The sequence below is a fragment of the Peromyscus californicus genome, unplaced genomic scaffold (assembly GCF_007827085.1).
Source record: "Peromyscus californicus insignis strain IS unplaced genomic scaffold, ASM782708v3 Scaffold_4__1_contigs__length_199733344, whole genome shotgun sequence".
In the NCBI taxonomy this organism is placed as follows: domain Eukaryota; kingdom Metazoa; phylum Chordata; class Mammalia; order Rodentia; family Cricetidae; genus Peromyscus; species Peromyscus californicus.
Window position 1 is genome coordinate 154,844,880 of NW_026294562.1, and position 21,084 is coordinate 154,865,963.

General features: G+C 42.5%; 1 protein-coding gene across 1 annotated transcript; it reads left to right on the plus strand.

The window, feature by feature from the left end:
• Positions 1–220: 220 nt before the first annotated feature.
• On the plus strand, positions 221–20,867 carry Spty2d1 (SPT2 chromatin protein domain containing 1). The gene is made up of 6 exons (XM_052761708.1): positions 221–533; positions 9,946–10,060; positions 10,801–12,336; positions 14,003–14,171; positions 16,117–16,194; positions 17,853–20,867. The coding sequence occupies exons 1-6, from the start codon at positions 474–476 to the stop codon at positions 17,944–17,946; spliced, it is 2,052 nt and encodes a 683-aa protein (XP_052617668.1). The 5' UTR covers positions 221–473; the 3' UTR covers positions 17,947–20,867.
• The last annotated feature ends 217 nt before the right edge of the window (positions 20,868–21,084 follow it).

A 21,084-nucleotide genomic window follows, 5' to 3' on the forward strand; every position in this document is an offset into this window, starting at 1 on the left:
CACCATTTGGGATCTGAACACCCACGCGTGACACCTACAGAACCCACACCTCGGAGACCCTCGGGCTGCGAAGATCGTCAGGTGGATCGTTCTCCCGCTTAGCCACACCCCTAGCTGCTATATTGCGTCTGATTGGCTGGTAAAAGCTTCAGCCCCGCCCATTTGAGCCAACGCCAACAGCCACGTACGCCTCTTACGTGTCTCGCCCCCGAAAGCGGAAGTTGCGCGATTACCCGCAAGCGCTGCGGCCGCGCTGGGCGTGTGTGTATATATATAAACACATATGTACTGTATTCAGTTGCAGCGCGGGGGCGGCCCACGGCATTAGAAGGCGCCGGAAGTGTCCGTGTCGAGGGGCGGCGGGAGAGGAGCCACTAAAGCAAGCCAGTCAGCGGAGCTAGGCGCAGCGGTAAGACTCGTGTCCGCCGCGTCCCGAGTCCCCGGCCCAGCCGGGCTTTTCTCTTCGGCCAGACATGGACTTCAGGGAAATCCTCCTGATCGCTTCCAAAGGACAAGGTGTCAACCATGTACCGGTGAGTCTCCCGGCTTGCAGTAGGAAACCCGGGCGTCAAGTTCGTTTGTGGCGGGTGGAACTTCTCGACGAGCGTCTTTCGGCCTCGGGGAGACTTGGACTACGCCCTTTTCTGGAGTTTAGGGGGAGATTTGGGTACAGAGGGGCTGGCGATGCGAAAGGGGAGCTTTCTTGGCGTTGGTTTCGCGGAATCATGTTCCCTGAAAGGTGGACTTTGCGGCTTGGGGGGGTTTTAGAGTTGCGCAAAGTGGGTGAGTGAGCCACGCCTGCTAGAGTGCTGTCTAGCAGTAGTAGCATACGGCTTCAAAAAAACTTCAGCCCCTAAATTGAGGACCAATATAGTCAGGAAGCTCGGGGACTTTAAGGACTTCGCATGATACAGCCTTCTGGGTCTTTTAGCGGTTCTAATGCCGGTTTTAGCGTGATTTCTTGAAAAGGTTCTCTGGTTCGTGGACCCACCCACTGAGCCAAAGATGTTATCACCTGCTGAGGAGGTATCTTATGTTGGAAAGAGAAGTTCAGGGTATTTCAGAAGACCTAAGGCCAACTGTGAGGTGGTTTGGGTATGTGGCCTGCGGGTGTGTGGTAGACCTTCTTTTTTTCCTAAGGTGCGTGAGGCCCTCGGATCGATCGATTCCCTGTTCGAGCGGGTTAGGCAAAGCCGATTTCAGCTTTTGTTTCCTAGTGAACTTCAAGATTTTTATAGATTCCATTTGCTCAGTTCTATGATAGTCTCAGAGGTAAATGCTGAAGTGGTGGAACGTCTGGTTTCTGGGGTTACAGCTGTTTTGCATAAACTAATCATTTCTGGATCATCAGAAGGTCCCCACAGCACAGCTGTAAACCGATATTTTGCGTTGTGATACCTGCGGTTTGATCAGTGAAGTGTCCGACTCAAAACACCTCTCTTAGAGTCAGTCAACTAGAATTTGAGGTTTCACGTGGACTCTGCATTTCCTAGTTTTGTATATTGCAGTATCTTTTTTCCTCTCTTGCCACTTCTTGTCTAATCCAGCCTATTTTTTACTCGTTTGAATATATTAATCTAAAATAACGAGTAGTTGTTTGTATGTATGTGGCATATACACATACGATTTATATATTGTGTGTATATATTATATATATATATATATTTATAACTGTCATCTCCCATCCTGATAATAGTCACTCAGAATAAGCCTTTCTCTACACCACAACTCATAAGCCTGCAGGTTGAAGCTGTGGATGCAAAGCCTTTGAAACCTAGAGCAACAATACTTTATGCATTTGTAGATTTTCTAGTCAAGTCAGTGTTAAGTCTAATAACCATTCATCTTTGCATAATTATTTCATCTTAGATCTTCTTGAATTTCGAGAAAGGTTAAAAAAATAAAAGTTGCCGGGTGGTGGTGGTGGTGGCGGCGGCGGCGGCGCAAGCCTTTAATGCCAGCACTCGGGAGGCAGAGGCCAGCCTGGTCTACAAAGCGAGTTCCAGGAAAGTCACAAAACTACACAGAGAAACCCTGTTTCGAAAAACCAAAATAAATAATAAATTAAATAAAAATAAAATAAAAGTTACTAGCTTTAATGGCCAGGATTTGTCTTGTGGAAGAATCAGAACCCAGATTTTAAAAGCCAATAGCCGGGTGTGGTGGCTCACACCTTTAGTTACAGCACTCAAAAAGGCAGGTGGATCTCATCGAGTTCAAGGCCAGCCTGGTCTACATCATGAGTTCCAGAACAGGACTATATAGAGAGACCCTGCCTCAAATAATAATAATAATAAATTAATTAATTAAAAGCCAATAACTGCTGGGAGAAAAGCAGTCTAATATTCCAAAAATTTCAAAATACATGGTATTTCAGAGTACATGTTATTTGTTGCTCTGTGATTGCACTAACAGGAAATGAAGAAAGGTAAATTGGTGAAGTAATTTAAATTTTTTTCTCCTACCCTTAATTTAAAATATAATAATTGAATAACAGACACATTTTATGAATCATCCTTCTCTTCCCCCCAAAGAAGTAGTAAACTTAGAAGTTTGACTTAGTTTGCAATATTAACTTCTTTATCCCCACCCCCACCCCACCCCACCCCAGGCACACACAGGGTTTCTCTGTGTAGTTTTGGTGCCTGTCCTGGATCTCGCTCTGTAGAACACTTGAGAGGTGTAGGCAGAACATCAGGTGTTCAAGATCCTTAGCTACAGAGTAGTTTGTAAGCTGCCTAAGCTACCTGAGACCATGTTTCTAAATAACTAAGAAAATACTACTATCCAACTCAAAAAGCACTTTGGTAAACACACACACACACACACATACACACACACACACACACACACACACACACACACACACATACCCCTGTATGTCATGCATAACATGACCTACTTGGCCTAAACCTGCTTAGGGAATCAAGGCCTTTGCAGTAACTGACAGCATCCCTTTGTGCACTTGGTCCTTTCCCCTTTAGCTGTCTTCTCCCCTCACCTTCTTCTTGGATCCTATCAGAGTTGACCCTCAGACTTTAGGCTTCAGAGCTCTTAGACCATACCTTTACTGAAGAAAGGCAGTGTGGCTAGGGATGGGTTAAAAGCCTAGAGGTTAACATGTTGGCCTGTCACAGGTGTAGGTGTCTGTTGTATCTGGCTGCAGAGCTACAGTTGTGTACCCCTTACCTGGAGTACTTGGCACTACAAGTGTTCTGCATGTCAGATTTTTTCCCCAGAATTCTGTGATATTTGTATAAATATAATGAGATATGAGGATAGGAATGAGGTCTAAACACAAATTCATCTGTTTCATATATATATAGTTTATGTAGTTTGGAAGTATTTTTAATTTTTTATTCTTTGACAATTTCATACACAAAAATAATAATTATTGTTACCCTCCTTTATCCTCTCACCCCTCTCTCCCACTATGCCTCTTCCTCCTAAGTCCTCCTCCTACTTTCATGGTGCGTGCGTGCGTGCGTGCGTGCGTGCGTGCGTGCGTGCGTGCGTGCTCAATAGGATCACTTGCATGAGCATGGGTGAGGCATGGGCAGTTTACCAGACTCCTCCTCCCTGAGCAACCATTACCCCCTAGCTCTGCAACCTTTATTTCCTACTTCAAGGAGCATTGGGTCCCTGTCTTAAATTACTTTCCTGTTGCTGTGATAAGACACATGACCAGGCAACTTATAGAGCAGTTTATTGGGGGCTTACAAGGTTAGAGTTCATGACCATGGCAGAAAGCATGGCAGTATGCAGGCAGGGATGGTGCTGGAGCAGGAAGCAGAGAGCTTACTGGGAATGTCATCTTATAAAACCCCAAAGCTCAACCCCAGTGACACAGCTCCACCAACTGGGGACCACATATTCAAACATGTGAGCCTACAGAGGCCATTGTCATCCAAACTACCACAGGTCTCATGAGCCCCTCTCCCACACATGATTTTGGGAATGTCAGTTCCATATTGTGTAGATTTTGTACAGGTAACCACAGCTTGAAGGTTCCTCTTGTACAATATTTTTTAAACAGTTTTCTTTTTTAATTTTTTATGTATATGAGTGTTTTGCCTGCATGTATGTTTGGGCACGATGTGCATGCCATACTCCAGAGTCCAGAAGCAGGCATTAGATCCTCTGGAACTGGAGTTACATAGGGTTGTGAGCCTCTGTGTGAGTGCTAGGAACTGAACCTGGGTCCTTTGCAAGAGCATTAAGTGTTCTTAATCACTGAGCACCTTAGAGTGCCTCTGCATTGACTTTAACCCATGGTGTGAAAACAAATATGAAATTTTCAACTTCTGGTGTTCTGTTAGAAGGATCAGAGTTTGATTGGGTGTTTCCAGGTCCTTGGCTTATCCAGAGTTGAAAATAAGGGCACGCACACACATTTGCAAAAGAAGCACGATAATTTTATTTAGAGCAAGGCAGTAACAGTACAGATTAAAGACAGTACTTGACAGAACAAGAGTAAAGAAAGATACTCAGGGCCTCAGGATGCATGCAGCCTGTGGAAAGGGGGCCTGGTTTACTATGGATACAGTTAGGATGGTTCTTTATTTTGATTGATGGATAGGTTATATAATCATTTCTCTGTGCATGTCCCTCCCCATAATGCATCTGATTTTAATCCTGTCCATCCCCAATTATGCATAGGCATAAAATGGTAAATAGAGATTCTTCCTAAAAGATTACAAGATGATGCAGTTTTTTCTTATTGTGCCTGCACTCAAAACCAGTTTAAGCCTGATTGGCCTTTCTAATTGTCATACCTGGCAAACAGGAAATACTTTTGAATAAAAGTGGTAAATTTGATTGCTACCAGGGGGCTGGGGCTGGGGCTGGGAAAGTATACCATTGTTCAGAGATGAGAGACCATGTAGCCCATGCAAGTGGGGGATTGTGTGTTTCTGAGGTTGTTAGGTACATTGTTTGCAGTAGGTATGTGTACATAGTATGTGCAAGTAAAGGAAGCGGGCTGCCAAATACATTATTCCAAGGGTTTATGAATAAGCCAAACTAAATGGGGTCCCAAACTAAGCTGTCTCCTATGATTTTATGTGACTTCACTATCAGTCCTTAAAACATCACAGATTTTGGAGCATGTTGGATTCTGAATTTTTTTATTAAGGATGTTCAGCTTGTACTAGCATTTCCCTCATTGTTGTTTTTAAATGAAACAATCATCTTAATGTTTTAGTTAAAACAAAGGTAGGATTGCATCATGTGTGAAAGTATTAGGCATACACTCTTTTCTCAGTGGAATTCTGAATACAAAAATAACAGCCCATTAGGATGATGCAACCATTGTCACTGGCTTTTTTTTTTTTTTTTTGGTTTTTCGAGACAGGGTTTCTCTGCGTAGCTTTGCGCCTTTCCTGGATCTCGCGCCGTAGACCAGGCTGGCCTCAAACTCACAGAGATCCGCCTGCCTCTGCCTCCCGAGTGCTGGGATTAAAGGCGTGCGCCACCACCGCCCGGCTTTTTTTTTTTTTTTTTAAGGTAGGATTTCACTCTATAGCCATGGTTGGCCTGTGGTACTCATTATGTAGGCCAGGCTGACCTCAAACAGAGATCTGCCAGTTTCTGCCTCCCAAGTGCTGGGATTGTAATGGTTCCTCGTGAAGAGCAGTGTGGGCAAACAAGGTTTTGCTGCAGTGGTGATTGAGCTGACAGTGACATCCCTGCTGTCTGACAGCTGCTCTCCAGAATAGAGCAGTACTTCCGAACCAGTGCTTTATGGACAAGCTGCTCTTCCCTTCTTCCCCACAGGGATTCTGTTGTCTCTCTTCCCTTAACACCTTAAAGAATAATCTCTTTCTGAATAATGGGGGGTAACAATTAACATCCATTGTGCTGAGCCTGTGCCAGGTATTGTTCTAAGCACTTCGTATGTTAATTAATTTAGTCACCATAATGAGCACATGAAAGATTTTACAGATGACCAAACTGAGGCCTAGTGAGGTGAAGAAATTGCCCAAGGCCACGCAGTGAGTTATATTGGTTATACAGGATTGGTTCTAATGAAGGAGGGGATCTAATCCAGCACAGTACTTCAGAGTTCCTGCTCTTAACCCTGTCCCTCTGTTGAGTGGAGGGAATGTATTGACTTTGTCATCTTCATAGGCAGAACGCAAGCTCCTTGCCTCAGCGCTTGTTTAATACAGCTTTAAGGAATAATACTGTTGGATTTTTATGACATTCTCAATGTAAAGATGGAAAGATAATATAAAGGCCAAACCAACAGCATTTAGAAACCAGTGGACAGCTATGACCAGACCACCTGAACAGGCCCACCTGATCTTATCTGATCTCTGAAGCTAAGCAGGATTGGGCCTGGTTAGTACATGGATGGAAAACTGGCAGACAGAGGGATATTGGAAGTCTGTTTTAAAAGAGTAATCACTCTCCCAAAGGAGGGGAAAGGAAGAGAGTATAGGGAAGATCAGTTATAGACCTGTCTGGGGTAGATATGCGTGGAAATTAGGGAATTCCATTTAAGATTGAGGTGCGAGCCTAAGGGGAAAAAAAGTGTTGGAATCAAACAGAAAGTGAAGTGTGAAAACGTTTGGTCCTGAGTTAGAAGAACTGCATTCAACATGCATTCAGCTACAAAGCCTGTGCCTAAGCACCAGGAAAACATAGCTATCCTTTTTTAAGGCCATTTCTAACAAAGAACTCATTTGATAGGTGATTTTATATTAGATTTGAATGATGCTGTAAAGATTGAGCCAGGGCCTACAGCATGCCAGCAAGGGCTGTACTATTGAGCTTCACTCCAACCCTAATCAAGTGTTTTATAAACCTTGTAGTAGCTGATTTTGGCATTTAACACCATAGCCAGCCTGAGTAGATGCTTTCCGGATGTTTTATTCCCATTGCCCTTTTCGCCATCCCGCTGACCTTGCTTAATGCAAAGAGCTGTTTCCCTGCATTTGGTCCTGACTAATGTCTTGAGAAGGTGTTTAAAACTTTGTGGTGTTGGTTAAAGTTAAGAATATATTATTTGACTACTCTAATGAATACTAAGTGATGTAAAATCATCAGAAAATTTATGTTTTCTACGATTACAACAGTCTTGTTTCTCTTAAGGAGCAGTTTGGGGGTGAGGGGGAGTAACATGCTGGTTTTGACTGAGCACACTTGCTGAGCAAGGTTTCCAGACTGTGTGCTGCTTCTTAATCTGATCTCCACAGGATGGAATCAGTGGAGGAATATGTTTTTAAATGGCTTGGTATTTTCTACACCTGTTGACTTTAGAATTACAAATCTTGGCAAAATCTCTGGTGCTATACTAAATGACAGAAGTGCCACCATTGTGGATCATTCATCAGGGTCCAACAAAGTGATGAGGTTGGCTTTGCAGGATGATAAAATGGATATGCTTAGGAGAAAAGAAACTTGTCCAGCTGCTTCTCATGAAGCCCAGACAATGAAGCAGCCTGGTGCCTTGAATCAAGAGTCAGAATCAATGGGTACATCTTGGTGTGCTGTTTCTGTAGCTGTGTATGGCCATCTGATGCAGGGGACAGGCCAAATGACTCTTCTGCCTTAAAGAAAACACAGTGTGCTCCAACCTCAGGCTTTTTTTTTTTTTTTTTAAAGCATCATTCTCTACTGTGAGGTAGAGGAAATCTTCCATCAAAACATATTTTGGCCGGGCTGTGGTGGCGCACGCCTTTAATCCCAGCACTCGGGAGGCAGAGCCAGGCGGATCTCTGTGAGTTCGAGGCCAGCCTGGGCTACAGAGTGAGTTCCAAGAGTGGCGCAAAGCTACACAGAGAAACCCTGTCTCGAAAAACCAAAAAAAAAAAAACAAAAAAACATATTTTGATCTGCTTGCAGCCCTTTTTGGAAAGGTCTACTGAACTTAGTGTTAAGATACATGATCATAGCTGGGTGATGGTACTCATCGCCTTTAATCCCAGCACTCAGGAGGCAGAGGCAGGTGGATCTCTGTGAGTTCCAGGACAGCCAGAGCTACATAGAGAAACTCTGTCTTGAAACCCCCCACCCCCGAAAAAAGAAAGAAAAGATACATATGATCATATACCCAAGAAAATTTTAAACATATGTCTGCCTAGAACTACACACAAATGTCACAGCAGCATTTTTTATGAAGCCAAAAAAAAAAAAAAATGGAAATCCTCCAGATGGCCAGCTGGTGAGCAGATAATATGCTATGTATCTATACCCTGCGATATTACTCAGCTCTTGAAGGAATGAGCTCCTGACAAATGCAACATGAGCCTTGAAACCTTCATGTTCACTTCATTATCAGTCAGTGTTCTACAGAGAAACGGACAAGTAGGAATGAGTTGGGATTATCTGTGGGGCTGGCAAATCCAAAATTTGTATGGAAGGCCAGGCAGCCTGGAGTCAATACCGTCTTCTTGAGGTAGTTCTCTGCTGACCCCCAGACCTGAAGTCATTGAACTAAGTAGGGGACCATAGACATTTATGGAAGTTAATCTGACTGCAGATGTTAATCAGTTGTATCAGTAAAATTCTTTCAGGCAGCATAAGGTAAGTGCCTGGTTAAATAGTTTGGTACTGCAACCAGGTGAGCACACAGAGTTGACTATCACAGCAACACTGTAAGATTTCATTTCTTTAAATGTGTAGGATAGACAAATGCATGGAGATAGAAAGTTCACTAATAGTGATAGGTTGCCAGACTCATCACTTAAGAGACTTCTTTTTGAGGTAGTTACAATATTCTGAAAACCAATGATGATTGCTCTGGAACTCTGAATATACCAAAAAATATTTAAATTGTGTGATGCTGCCTGTGAGCTGTGTGTCTTAGTAAACTTGAATCAAGTGTCATCATATTCGTGGTAGTTTCTGGAGGGAAAGAGCTCTCAATTCAGTTTACAAAGATGTGGACTAATTAAGGGATCTGATTGTGTCTTAGCCTGGGTGACTAGAAAACAATTGGAACTGTCTTGGGATTCCTGTCAGGGATGAGTCAGTTGTCAACACTGCCATCATGCAGGATTTTCAGGTTGGATGAGGCCTGCCTTCTTGGCCAGCTGCTTTTTGAGTTGACTGATTTAGCTGGAACTTGAGCTTGTTTCAAGATACATCGTATTTGGCAGTCCTGTAGTAAGCAGATCCCTTGGCTTTCCTCCAAGGATGTCATACACAGGATGGGAGAACATTGGGGTTGACAAACTGTCTGTCATACACGGGATGGGGAGGCATTGGAGGTTACAAACTGCTGGCTTTTCCCACAAAGATGACTTTCTTTTACTATCATCACAGACTCAGATTTAGTACATAAAAAGGATGTCTGTCTCATATAACAGAAGATGGGGGACATTTTAAGACTATTGTTTTCAGGGATGGAATGTAGCCCAGTAGTAGAGTGCCTGGCATATGTGAGACTCTGGCTTCTTCAGCTCTGTAATTAAAAAAATAAAATAAAATGCTGGCCCATAGATTATGTCCCATGGTCCTAGACATGATGATTAGCTGTTTATCATGCTTCTTTAATAGTAGATACTTAAGAAATGGAAATATTTTTCTTTCAGGGTTCAGTCATTCCTGTTTTAGTCCTTTTTCTCTATGCAGTTACTTAACAACCAAAGTCCAGAAAAACACCATCTGTTCCTAGGCAGCACGGGTGATCTTGGTGAGACGGAAACCAGTCTAAAGGAACTTGTGTAGTAAATTAATATTTCATAAACTTAAATGCTACTGTTAAAGATTACAGAGAATTGGGCCCTTTGTTTAGAGTTCTTATTTTTCTTTCCCTTTCTCCTCCCTCCTTTTCCTCCCTCATTTTCTTTCTACATTTTCTGCAATACTGAGAATTGAACTCAGAGCTGGTACTTATTAGACAAGCATTCTACCACTGAGCCACACAGCCCAGCCCAAACAGACTATATATTCTGAAAGTTGAAGTGCTTATAGCTTTTATTCTGCTTTTGTTTTTAGAAAAGGTATAGTTTGGCAGTGGGGCCTCCCAAGAAAGACCCCAAAGTTAAAGGTGTCCAGTCGGCAGCTGTGCAGGCTTTCCTTAGGAGGAAAGAAGAGGAGCTTAGACGGAAAGGTATGTGCTTGTGCCTCTTCTCAGTCTCAGTGTCTGCACCAAACCCATCTTGGACCCAAAGTGTGTGTTTGTAAATATATCCTAACAGGCTAGTAAATTTGGGGATGATGCGTATGTGTCTCTGGGTTAATTTTATGGACATGTACACATGCACACATAGGGGGGTGTGTTCATAGGTTGGCTATTTGTATTGTTTTATCTACTCCCACCCCACCCACCCCCAAGGCTTTGTGATAGTCACCTGTCATCTCAGGTATTCACCAGGCCGAGGCAAGATAATTCCTTGGGCTCAGGAGCTTCAGGGCAGCCTGGACAACATAGCTAGGCCTTATCTCTTGAGGAGAGGAGGGAAAAGGTGAAAAGGCCTGGTGTAGTGACCATGTAACTCTCCATAACAAGTCTCCATTCTTTACCTTGGTCCTGACATTGTTTTAGGTATTCACTGATTCATTCTTAACAACTTCAGTGGGTGCTGGCGTTCCATTAACTTGGTGTGTATTTCTGAGCCCTTTTTTACATTTAAAGCAAAAACTAAGTCCCCTACTTGCTTGTTCATAGAGAGAAGCTTATATATGACCCACTTGTGTAAAAAAAATCTCTCATTTTGTTAGATGACTTCCTCATTTGACTCCTAGATACCTGGAAACTATAACTCGGCATTGTGTCTTGACTGTGGACTGGTGTCATATGAGCCATCCTGAGACAGTTGAAACAATGTGCTCTTGTTTTATTCCTTTCAGCCTTAGAGGAGAGAAGGAGGAAAGAAGAGCTAGTGAAAAAACGAATTGAGCTCAAACATGACAAGAAAGCAAGAGCTATGGCCAAGAGGACAAAGGACAATTTTCACGGTTACGATGGGATTCCTATTGAGGAAAAGTCAAAGAAGAGGCAGGCAGTGGAAAGCCACCTGAACCAGGGAACTGACCAAGAGTATGAGATGGAGGAGGAGGAGGAGTTCCTAGACTACAGTCAAGCTGAGTTGGAGCAGGAATATGAGGAGGAGCCAGAGCCTCCCAAAGCTGAAAGCAAACCAAAGGCCCCCCTTAAAAGTGCCCCTCCACCCATGAACTTCACTGACTTACTGAGGTTAGCCGAGAAGAAGCAGTTTGAACCCGTGGAGATCAAGGTCGTGAAGAAAGCAGAGCAGCGGCCCATGACTGCTGAGGAACTTAGGGAGCGAGAGTTTCTCGAACGGAAGCACAGGAAAAAGAAACCCGAAACAGACGCCAAACTACCTCCGCCTGTGTCCAAAAGGGCACCGTCTCATAAAGACATCACGGGCACAAAACCCAGCAAGGGTTCTGCGGACAGGCAGCTTTCTTCCAAAGGATTGCCCTTTCCTCATGCTGAGAAGAAATCCAGACCCAGCACAGCCAATGAAAGACAAGTAGCTTTGTCTTCATCCAAATCCATGCCGGGAGAGAGGACCAAGGCAGGATCTGGCAGTAGTTCCCAACCCTCACTTCGGGAAGGTCACAACAGACCTGTCCTCAATGGGGCTGGAAAGCCTCACCCCAGCACCTGTTCACCAAGTGTCCCAAAGACTTCTGCTAGTGGGACTCAGAAATCTGCTTCTGAGCACAAAGCCAAAAAACCTCTTCCTTCTCATCCCAGCCATTCCAAGCCTGGCCCCACAGTTCTCTCGCACAACAAAGCTAAGAGTCCAAGTATCAGACAGCCAGGCAGCAACTCTGGCTCAGCTCCTGGGCGACCTAGCCCAGGGACAGCTCGGCCGACAGTTAGTTCTGGCGCTATGCCCAGGCGCCAGAATGGCAGCTCCAGCTCAGGACTTGAGCAGTCAGTCAGTGGGATCAGAAAGCTGGCCAGCAATGCACATCCCTCCGGACGAACAGTCAATGGCACAAATGGGCCTGGACGACCTGCAAGCAGCTCAACTGGCCCTGGGCGACCCCTCAGTGGCCCTAGTGTTTCTAGAAGACCTGTGAGCAGTTCTGGAGGTCCTGGGAGGCCTGTAAACAGTCCACATGACATTCGACGACCAATGAGCAGCTTAGGCTCCCCTGGGCAGTCAGTCATTGGCCCTGGGAGGTCCATAAGTGGTTCCATTCCAACTGGACGAACTGTCAGTTCAGGTCCTGGAAGACCAGTGAGCAGCTTAGGACCTGGACGAACAGTTAGTAGCCCAGGCCTCCCCATAAAACCCAAGTGCACTGTTGTCTCAGAAACAATTTCTTCAAAGAATATTGTTAGTCGGTCAAGCAATGGACAGATAAATGGAATGAAGCCTCTCCTGTCTGGCTACAGATCTGCCCAAGGTAAAATTGATCTTCCTCCTAAACAGTATAGTTATCACCAAGCCATCAGGAAAGTACCTAGCTTTATAGAACCAGGAACCCTGTGACCACTTCCACATGCCCTGTAATATACTCACTGTTGATAGTAGAGAAGAGACTTATCTAAGATCTGTCATTCACACCCCCACCTGGTTCTCTTACATGCAGTAAACTTGGCTCTAATTTGTGAGAGAAAGTAACTGTACATAGCTGGTGGTTTGGTGGATAGGGTAGTGTTTTACATGAATACTAGGAGACTTAAAGATGTTTGTTAGCACCTGTCGTGTCCCAGCAGCTATTTCAGACTGTCCTGAGTTCTGTTCCTTTAATAGGCAGTGTGAAGAGCCTTGTCGAAAAGCCTAGTGCTTTAGGAATCTGCCATCTCCAAGTCATTGGTGGCCCCACCAGCTGCTTGCTGTAGATACTACATGCTGCGTAGTATTGTGAAAGTATTTGTTGAGATCCATGGAGAGGATAAAAAGAAACCAATGCCCAAATACCTTGCTTTAGATTTCAGAGCCTGGAAGGTTGTTCTCAGACACTGGTCTGTTGATAAGTACCTGTCTTTTGAAAAATTGTTCTTTGTTTTTTTTTTTTTTTCCTTTGTTTTTGTTTTTGAGGGATTGAGGAAGTTAGTGTTTTAGTTTTTTGTGGGTCTTTTTTTTTTTTGTTTGTTTGTTTTTAGATAAGGTAGCCCATATTGGCCTGGATCTCAGTGTATAGCTGAGGGTGACCTTTAATGTCTGATACCCTGTCTGTACCTCCTGAGTGCTGGGATTACAAGTGTGTACCACTGTACTGGTCTGCTGTAGTGCTGGGATCCGAGCCCAGGGCTTCATATATCCTGGCAAGCTCTCTGCTGAACTGCATGTCCAGGTCTTTTTTTTTTTTTTCAGTTTTTATCAGTCATTAGGCAAAAATAAGTTTTTCTTGCAGTCATACTTTTAACTCTCTTTAAACAATTATAATTCTGAAAATGTTTTATACTTGGGACTTTTTCTTTTCTAAAATATGGTCTTGCATGTTGCCCAGAGCTTCTTCAAAGTGCTGGCTCAAGCTCCAAGCCCAGATAGCTGTAGCTACAGGCATGTGCGGGGCTTGGATTTTTAAGAGAAATATGGGAAAAATAAGGAACTACTTTCAGTATCTTTATTTGGTAGAATTAAAAATTAATGATTCTGTGGCAGTTTGTAACTTGACTTAGTTTCAGAAATTTTACTGATCTTTTAAATCCCAGAAGTGTGTATAGCTAAGCTAGAAAATGTGACAAGGTACCATGGCATGCATGCCAAGTGAGCCATAAAGGAGAACGCAGTCCCTTTGGGTACTTTCTCCAGCAGAGGTGCTGCAGTCTACGCTGAGAGCCAGTCATGTGCACGGCTTTCAAGGGTGCCATCTATTTTGGTTTTTTGAGACAGAGTTTCTTTATGTAGCCCTGACTGTCTTGGAAATCGATCTGTAGACCAGTCTGGCCTTGAATTCAGAGATCTGCCTGCATCTGCCTTCCGAGTGTTGAGGTTAAAGGTGTGGGCCACCACCACCCAGCCAGGGGTGCCATCTTAGTGTCAGTTTCTCTGACTTCCAGACGACATAGTCCACTGCAAAAATACCATACAATGTTCTTATAAGTCATGGCGTTTGTACTTAGGTCCTCAAAGGCTCCCCTTCCCTACTGGCTACAAAAGGCCTCGAGAGTATGAAGAAGAAGAAGATGATGAATATGACTCAGAAATGGATGATTTCATCGACGATGAAGGAGAACCTCAGGAAGAAATATCCAAGCACATTCGGGAAATCTTTGGTTATGACCGGAAAAAGTAAGCTGAAGATTTACCTAAATGTCAACTTTTTATCATTTATAGGAGAAAAACATTAACAGTAGAGGCATTGAATGCTTAATTAGAAACCTTTGGGGTGGGGTGGTGGTCCTAAAAAGATTTAATCTTAGAGCAGGTGCTGACTAGTGTTTAATGTCAGCTTAAGATAGGCTAGAGTCATTTAGGAAGAGAGAACTTGAATTGGGAAAAATACTCCCTGCCAGATTGGCCTCTGGGCAAGCCTTGGTACATTTTCTTTGTTGATGGTTGATGTGGGAGGGCTCCAGCTCACTGGGCGGTGTCACCCCAGGCCTAGCTGTCACCCCAGGCCTAGGTGCTAGAGGAAAACAGGCTGAGTCAGGCATGGTGGTGCACGCCTTTAATCCCAGCACTCGGGAGGTAGAGGCAGGTAGATCTCTGTGAGTTCAAAGATAGCCAGGGCTACACAGAGAAACCCTGTCTCCAAAAGAACCTTTAAAAAAAAGAAAGCCGGGCGATGGTGGCCTCCCAGCATATGGGAGGCAGAGTCAGGCAGATCTCTGTGAGTTCGAGGCCAGCCTGGGCTACAGAGTGAGTTCCAGGAAAGGTGCCAGAACTACACAGAGAAACCCTGTCTCAAAAACAAAACAAACTCCCCCCCCAAAAAAAAGAAAGAAAGAAAGAAAGAAAGAAAAGAAAGAAAGAAAGAAAGAAAGAAAGAAAGAAAGAAAGAAAGAAAGAAATGAGGCTGAATAAGCCATGAGGAGCAAGCCATTAAGCAGCCTCTGCATTAGTTCCTGCCTATAGTTCTTGACCTGCCTTCCCTAGATAATGGACTTATAAGCTGTACAATGAAGTAAACCCTCTCCTTCCTGGGTTGGTTTTGGTCACAGCAATAGGAATCTTAACTAAGATAGTGTACATAATAGTTTCTAATGGATTCAGAGTGTTTTATGGTGTTGTTTGCTTGTAAACTGCTTTAAAAGAGAGAGCGTGAAGCAGCTTCATGTAATAGAAAGAGATGGGCTTTGAAGTCAGAAAGTCATTCACAGAGCCACAGTAAAAGTCATTCTGCTATGACACCTGCTTTTCTTTGGTGTAATGTTGTGCTGCCTGAGAATGTGGACCCTGGTCACCAGTATGGGACCATCACCATCCTTGATGTGCCTAGGAGCTTATTAAAACTTCAGGCTCTCAGGCCCCAACCTTATCCTACTGAATGCACATCTGTTTTATACAGTCCCCAGGTAAGGGTGCATGTGTTTAAAAGTTTGTGAACCATTAATGTAAAGAAACCTAGCTTCACCATATTCTGGTGAGGTAAACACTTTGGAAGCACTGTCGTATGTGGGTAAGACAGATGAGAACTGTCACATTTCCTACGACTAAGTGATTGCACATCTTTAGAAGCCCCTCTGAGAAACTAGGCCATCTGAAAAGCATTAACATCTGAGACACTTAGACAGTGAGAGGAGGAACCAGTTGCTCTAGAGCTGCAGTGGAAGCTGGTGAGTTCAGGGCAGCCTGTGAAGCAGTAACACTTATATATATATATATATATATATATATATATATATATATATACACACACACACACACATACATACATACATACATACACACACACACATACATACATACATACATTTTCATATTGTGCTTTCAGGATTTTAATGTGAGTATGAAGTGAATGTAGCTGGTTGAGGAAGCCTTACTGAGTTTGGTTCTTTTGTTAACACTGGGTTCAGGAAGAGTTGCCGTGTAAGGATTTAAGGCTCATTTAACTTCTTTACTGCAAAACTGACTTCTACCCATTGTCTGGCCTTCTCACTCCCAAACAAGGTGGGAGGAATCCTAAAACTGAGTAGTTTAGTTGTAAGCATGTTCGCTTTGTTTGTTTAATGAGAGGATGTAGCTTTTAAGAAAATGGAATTTCTGTTCATTTGTTACTTTGCTCTCTTGCCAGGTATAAAGATGAAAGTGACTATGCCTTACGTTACATGGAGAGCAGCTGGAAGGAGCAGCAGAAGGAGGAAGCCAAGAGGTGAGCAGGAGACTTGGTACATTATATAAAAATGTCATAAAAAGCCTGCAGCTGCAGGGTTTGAATGGTGGCCGGACCACACAGTTCTCTGGATGATAGTGCTGCTGGCTGGCTATGAAAGCCTTAGACAAATTCTTTTGCCTTTCTAAGGTTTTCCCATGTGTAAAATGAGAATATACTACTTTACTCATTGATGCATCGTAGGGATTAAGACAATATGTAGCCAAGGCTGCAGTTTCTCGTATGTAATGTACAGTAAAATTAGAGGCCTCTGAGTCTGCCATGGGCTGTTTGTTTTTCTTTGCCCATCAGACTTGTCTCAGTCTTGGAACCTGTAATTTTGCTGCCTCAGGGACCTAGTGGGAGTAAATTAGATTCTCTCCACCTCCTTCTTTTTTTTTTTTTTTGGTTTTTCGAGACAGGGTTTCTCCGTGTAGCTTTGCGCCTTTCCTGGATCTCGCTCTGTAGACCAGGCTGGCCTCGAACTCACAGAGATCCGCCTGGCTCTGCCTCCCGAGTGCTGGGATTAAAGGCGTGCGCCACCACCGCCCGGCTCCACCTCCTTCTTTAGCTGCCCAGTCATGAACCCCTGAGAGTTTCTTAGGTAGGGGTAATAAATTACTTTGCTTATAGTATTAATAATTTTCCTATTATAGAGAAATAATTCACCTCAGTCCCAACACAAAACAGCTTTCTTTCTTTTGACCCTCCCTCCTCCTATAACTATTTAAAATGTCAAAATAAGTATTAAGAAAGAAGGATATGGATTATTACTAATGAATAAATGTTTCCTGGGTTTTTGGCACGTGCGCGTGCATGTGTAGGTAGGTCAGTTCTCTTCTACCTTTATATGGGTGCCAAGGATCAAACTCAGAGTATGAGTTTTCTTTATTTTTAAATGTTTTTAAAAAGGATGGAAAGATAACTCAGTGGTTAAGGAGAACTGCTTTTTTTTTTTTTTTTTTTTTTTTTTTTTGGTTTTTCGAGACAGGGTTTCTCTGTGTAGCTTTGCGCCTTTCCTGGAACTCACTTGGTAGCCCAGGCTGGCCTCAACTCACAGAGATCCGCCTGGCTCTGCCTCCCGAGTGCTGGGATTAAAGGCATGCGCCACCACCGCCCAGCGAGAACTGCTCTTATAGAGAACCTGAGTTCAGTTCCAACACCCACATCAGGTGGCCGAGAACTGCCTGTGACTCCACCATTATAGCATCTGCCCTCTTCTGGCCTAGACAGGCACCTGTACTCACATGCACATACCTACACCTTTTTTAAATTAAAAAACAAAAAACAAGGCCTCTTTATGTAGTCCTGGCTGTCCTGGAACTCAGTATGTAGACTAGTCTAGCCTAGAACTCAAAGATTTGCCTCCCAAGTGCTGGGATTAAAGGTGTACGCCACTTTGCAGGGCTTCACAATCTTTTTTTTTAATTTGAGATAAATTTATATTTTATTACTTTAAATGTGGATATTAAGGGGGTTTTGTCATTCCTGTTGTAAAATCTTTAAAGTGTGTGTGTATGTGTGTATGGATGTGTATCCGTTACACAAGCAAACTCATTCATCAGCATAATAATCTACATGAAAGATGCCAGTCTTGCTTTTTAAAGTTGTAATTTCGTGTACATTAACAAATATCCTTTAAAACAATTTCTCCATAGTTTAAGACTAGGTATGCAAGAAGACTTAGAAGAAATGAGACGTGAAGAGGAAGAAATGAAACGTCGAAAGGCCAAGAAGCTGAAGCGCCATTAGCTGCTGCTGAATTTGTGAATTTTGGGTACTGCTGCAAGGATTTCCTGCCTTCAGACTGAACAAGCCCCTTATCAGTTTAGATTTACACATGAGCACTCAAGAGGAAGGAATGAAGGAAAGCATACTGTCATTTGCAGGCTATCATTTGAGTATACCATGTTTTCAAATAGTCCAGGTGGAATCTGTAATACAGATGATACGATGCTTGCCGTGTGCCCTGATGAAGTTAACATTCACAGGTGCTGGCTTTGATCCTGATGAGCTATGCACGATAATGTGGGGTCACTCACCAGTCTATTGGTCTTTTATTGTTCCTTTGCTACTTTAAAAGGAGAAAAAGATTGATGTGTGAGTAGGGTACTACCCAGATCCCAGTCAGACTTGTCCTTATGAAGGGCCCAGCCCTTCTGTGAATGCTGCCAGCAATAAAGTGACCTGTCCCAGTCTATGTTTGAATTGAAAACCCAGGAAAGAGTAGGCTTTATAATTACATGGATGTCATCCTTGTGACTTTGACATACAAAATAGAATTATATTGTATTCAGCGTTATTTGTGGATTGGATGCTAAGCATTCTTAATTTATATGATTAGGTAATAAAATTTTTCTAAGTTAAAATACAAATTTTGCCAGAACAAGAAATATTCTTTTCTATTTTTCCTTTCAGGCTTCCTGTCACATTGACCTTAGTATGAAGTAGATGAGGGCCCTTAATATTATGTTGATTGTTTTATTTTTGTCTTTGTTTTTTTTAATTCCTTTTATTAAAGAAAGATGGTTATTCAAATATTAGATTTGAAAGAGTAATAGTTTAAAAATCAACAAGTGACATATGTTGTGGCCCCCTCTGCTTTATTCCCCCCATTATAAAAGATATTTGGGGACCCTAAGGTGCCCCTGTACCTCTTGCTGTTAATAACATTGCATTTTTAGCTTCAATTCCTTAGAAAATGTTAATGACCAAAAAACCAAAAACTAAATATTTAGTGTATTGAGAGTACCACCTTCTCTTTTGTCCGTATTGCACTTTTATTTCTAACTATGCACTGTGACGAGGTATGTTTTTCCTGTTGTTGGTGTTGTACTGAGCTGTGAAACTTTAAGTTCTACCCTTCTTAAAGGCAGACCTTCAGACTTGGTCATGAGCCTAGAGTGCATCCAGGCTGACCCAGGGTCTGGCTGGAAGGAAGCCATGTCTCAAGGACAGGCAGCAACAGAGAATGAAGTGGGATGCTAGAGACCTGAAGGTTGGAAGCAGTCAGAATTCAGTTTGGGGACAATTCCACAGTGAACCTGGCTGTCTTCAGCTGTTAAGCCATGAGGGATGGGGTGCTGGAGAGGCTGTTCTACAAAGACCTCTTCCTTTTCAACAGGTCCAGATTTTATGTATTTTGTCCATGATGTCTTCATTCTTTAAGCTTGAGCATTATGAGTGATCATTTTTAGCCTTCCTTTGTGGGACCATTTGACCCAGTTCTTAAAGTTTACTCATTCTGAATTAAGTTTTAAACTTTGAAAGTGCAAGGATTTAATTTTAGAGGGTGTATAGCACCCTAACTCTCCATGTAGATTTCTATACATTGGCCACAGAAAAAAGCCTTTCCTATCCCACCGTTACTTTAGAGGGAGTATGATATTCCACTTGATAAGTAGGTTTGAAACATTTTTTTATTGCTATCACTTATGTGTTTCCCCCTCCATGATTTTTCTTGGATAACCTTTTTTCAATATTCATACTCTGGAATCTATAATTGCAGTCAAGATTTCTGGTGACTGAAAGTACTGTACTCAATTACAGGGTGCAGCTATTTGCACAGAAAAGAGCCATTATGTTAGATTAAAGTTTCAGAACTTGGGAAAGAGTCAGGTTGTAATGTCTGTTATGTCTGAGTGCATTTCTGTAACAGATATGCATCAACTTTTATGTTGAAAAAACACAGGAAAGAAAGATTGTAAGTCCAAATTGTGTCTTCCATTTTGCTCTTCTGTATTTTCTGACCACTTAGAAAAGCTCACAAACCTGTGAAGGAACAGGAGCAGACTATTCTTTTTTCAAAGTTTACAAATTAAGTGCTTGATTTTTAATGTATGCTCTCTACTGTTTTGATTTTCAGATTTTGATTCAATATTTGAAGATGTGCCTTTTATTGGGTGATGTTAATTCTCGAATGTAGTAATGTTGTTTCACAATTGTAATGTTACATGATCATGGGTGTGGCATTCTCTAACAAATTATGTGACAAGAAAGTAGTTTTCATAAAACTCGTGGCTCTGATTGCACAGTCCCACTTGCTAAAGCAAAGGGCACTTTCTTTTAAGGCTTCTTCAGAACTGGTCTTTGTACTTTCTCTATGCGATGGATGCAGTCATGTCCATTTAGAGGCAGGGTACCACATGTCACAGGCAGCCCTGTGTGAGCCATGAGAAAGTTCAAAGACTGTTAACAGAAAGTCTAAGGGAACTCGGAATTTCATTTTTGTAATGGTAACCCCCAAGATTTTCTCCAAGAAATAAATTATTTTGTATTTTATAACTTAAAAGCAGCTAGTAGTACATTTCTGAGATATAGCAGGAGACCAAAACATTTTTGGAAAGAGAATAAATATATGGAGAGAGACTGGTTGTTTTATTTTCAGTGTGCTGACTAGACTATTTATTTTGTGAGTGGATGTGATGAAATACATATTCAGGTGTTTAGTGTATGATTAAGAGTGGAATATAGATTTCTTTGAAGTTATTAAATCCATGATGTCTTTTACATAATGGACAAATCAAATGTAAAAGAAGAAAACTTTGACATAGCTTAGCTTGTTTTCTGGTGCTGTTGACCTGCAGAAGAATATACTTTTGCATATACAGGTGAATGTTTTGCAATTTATGTATATAAGAAATTGTAGGCATTAAAATATTTTATTGATATTTTTTCTGGTTTTCATTTATTGATCAAAACTTGAAGCTACTCCTTATCACCTGGAACACTGTGCTAGCTAGAAACCTCTGTAGACTTGTTAGGTTCAGAAGTCAGGCTTGTCCCTTATATACTTGTGACTGTTAAAGCTACCACTGATTTCTCTTCCACCACCAGCTACAGTGCCATTGTGTTCTCAGACATCAAGTTAAAACAACTGATGGTGGGGGC

Bases quoted from the DNA above. Each gene is read 5' to 3' on its own strand.
- Spty2d1 (XM_052761708.1), top strand. From the start codon at position 474: ATGGACTTCAGGGAAATCCTCCTGATCGCTTCCAAAGGACAAGGTGTC. The intron at 12,337-14,002 runs GTAAAATTGATC...GTTTGTACTTAG, and splicing joins TGGCTACAGATCTGCCCAAG to GTCCTCAAAGGCTCCCCTTC. The intron at 16,195-17,852 runs GTGAGCAGGAGA...ATTTCTCCATAG, and splicing joins CAGAAGGAGGAAGCCAAGAG to TTTAAGACTAGGTATGCAAG.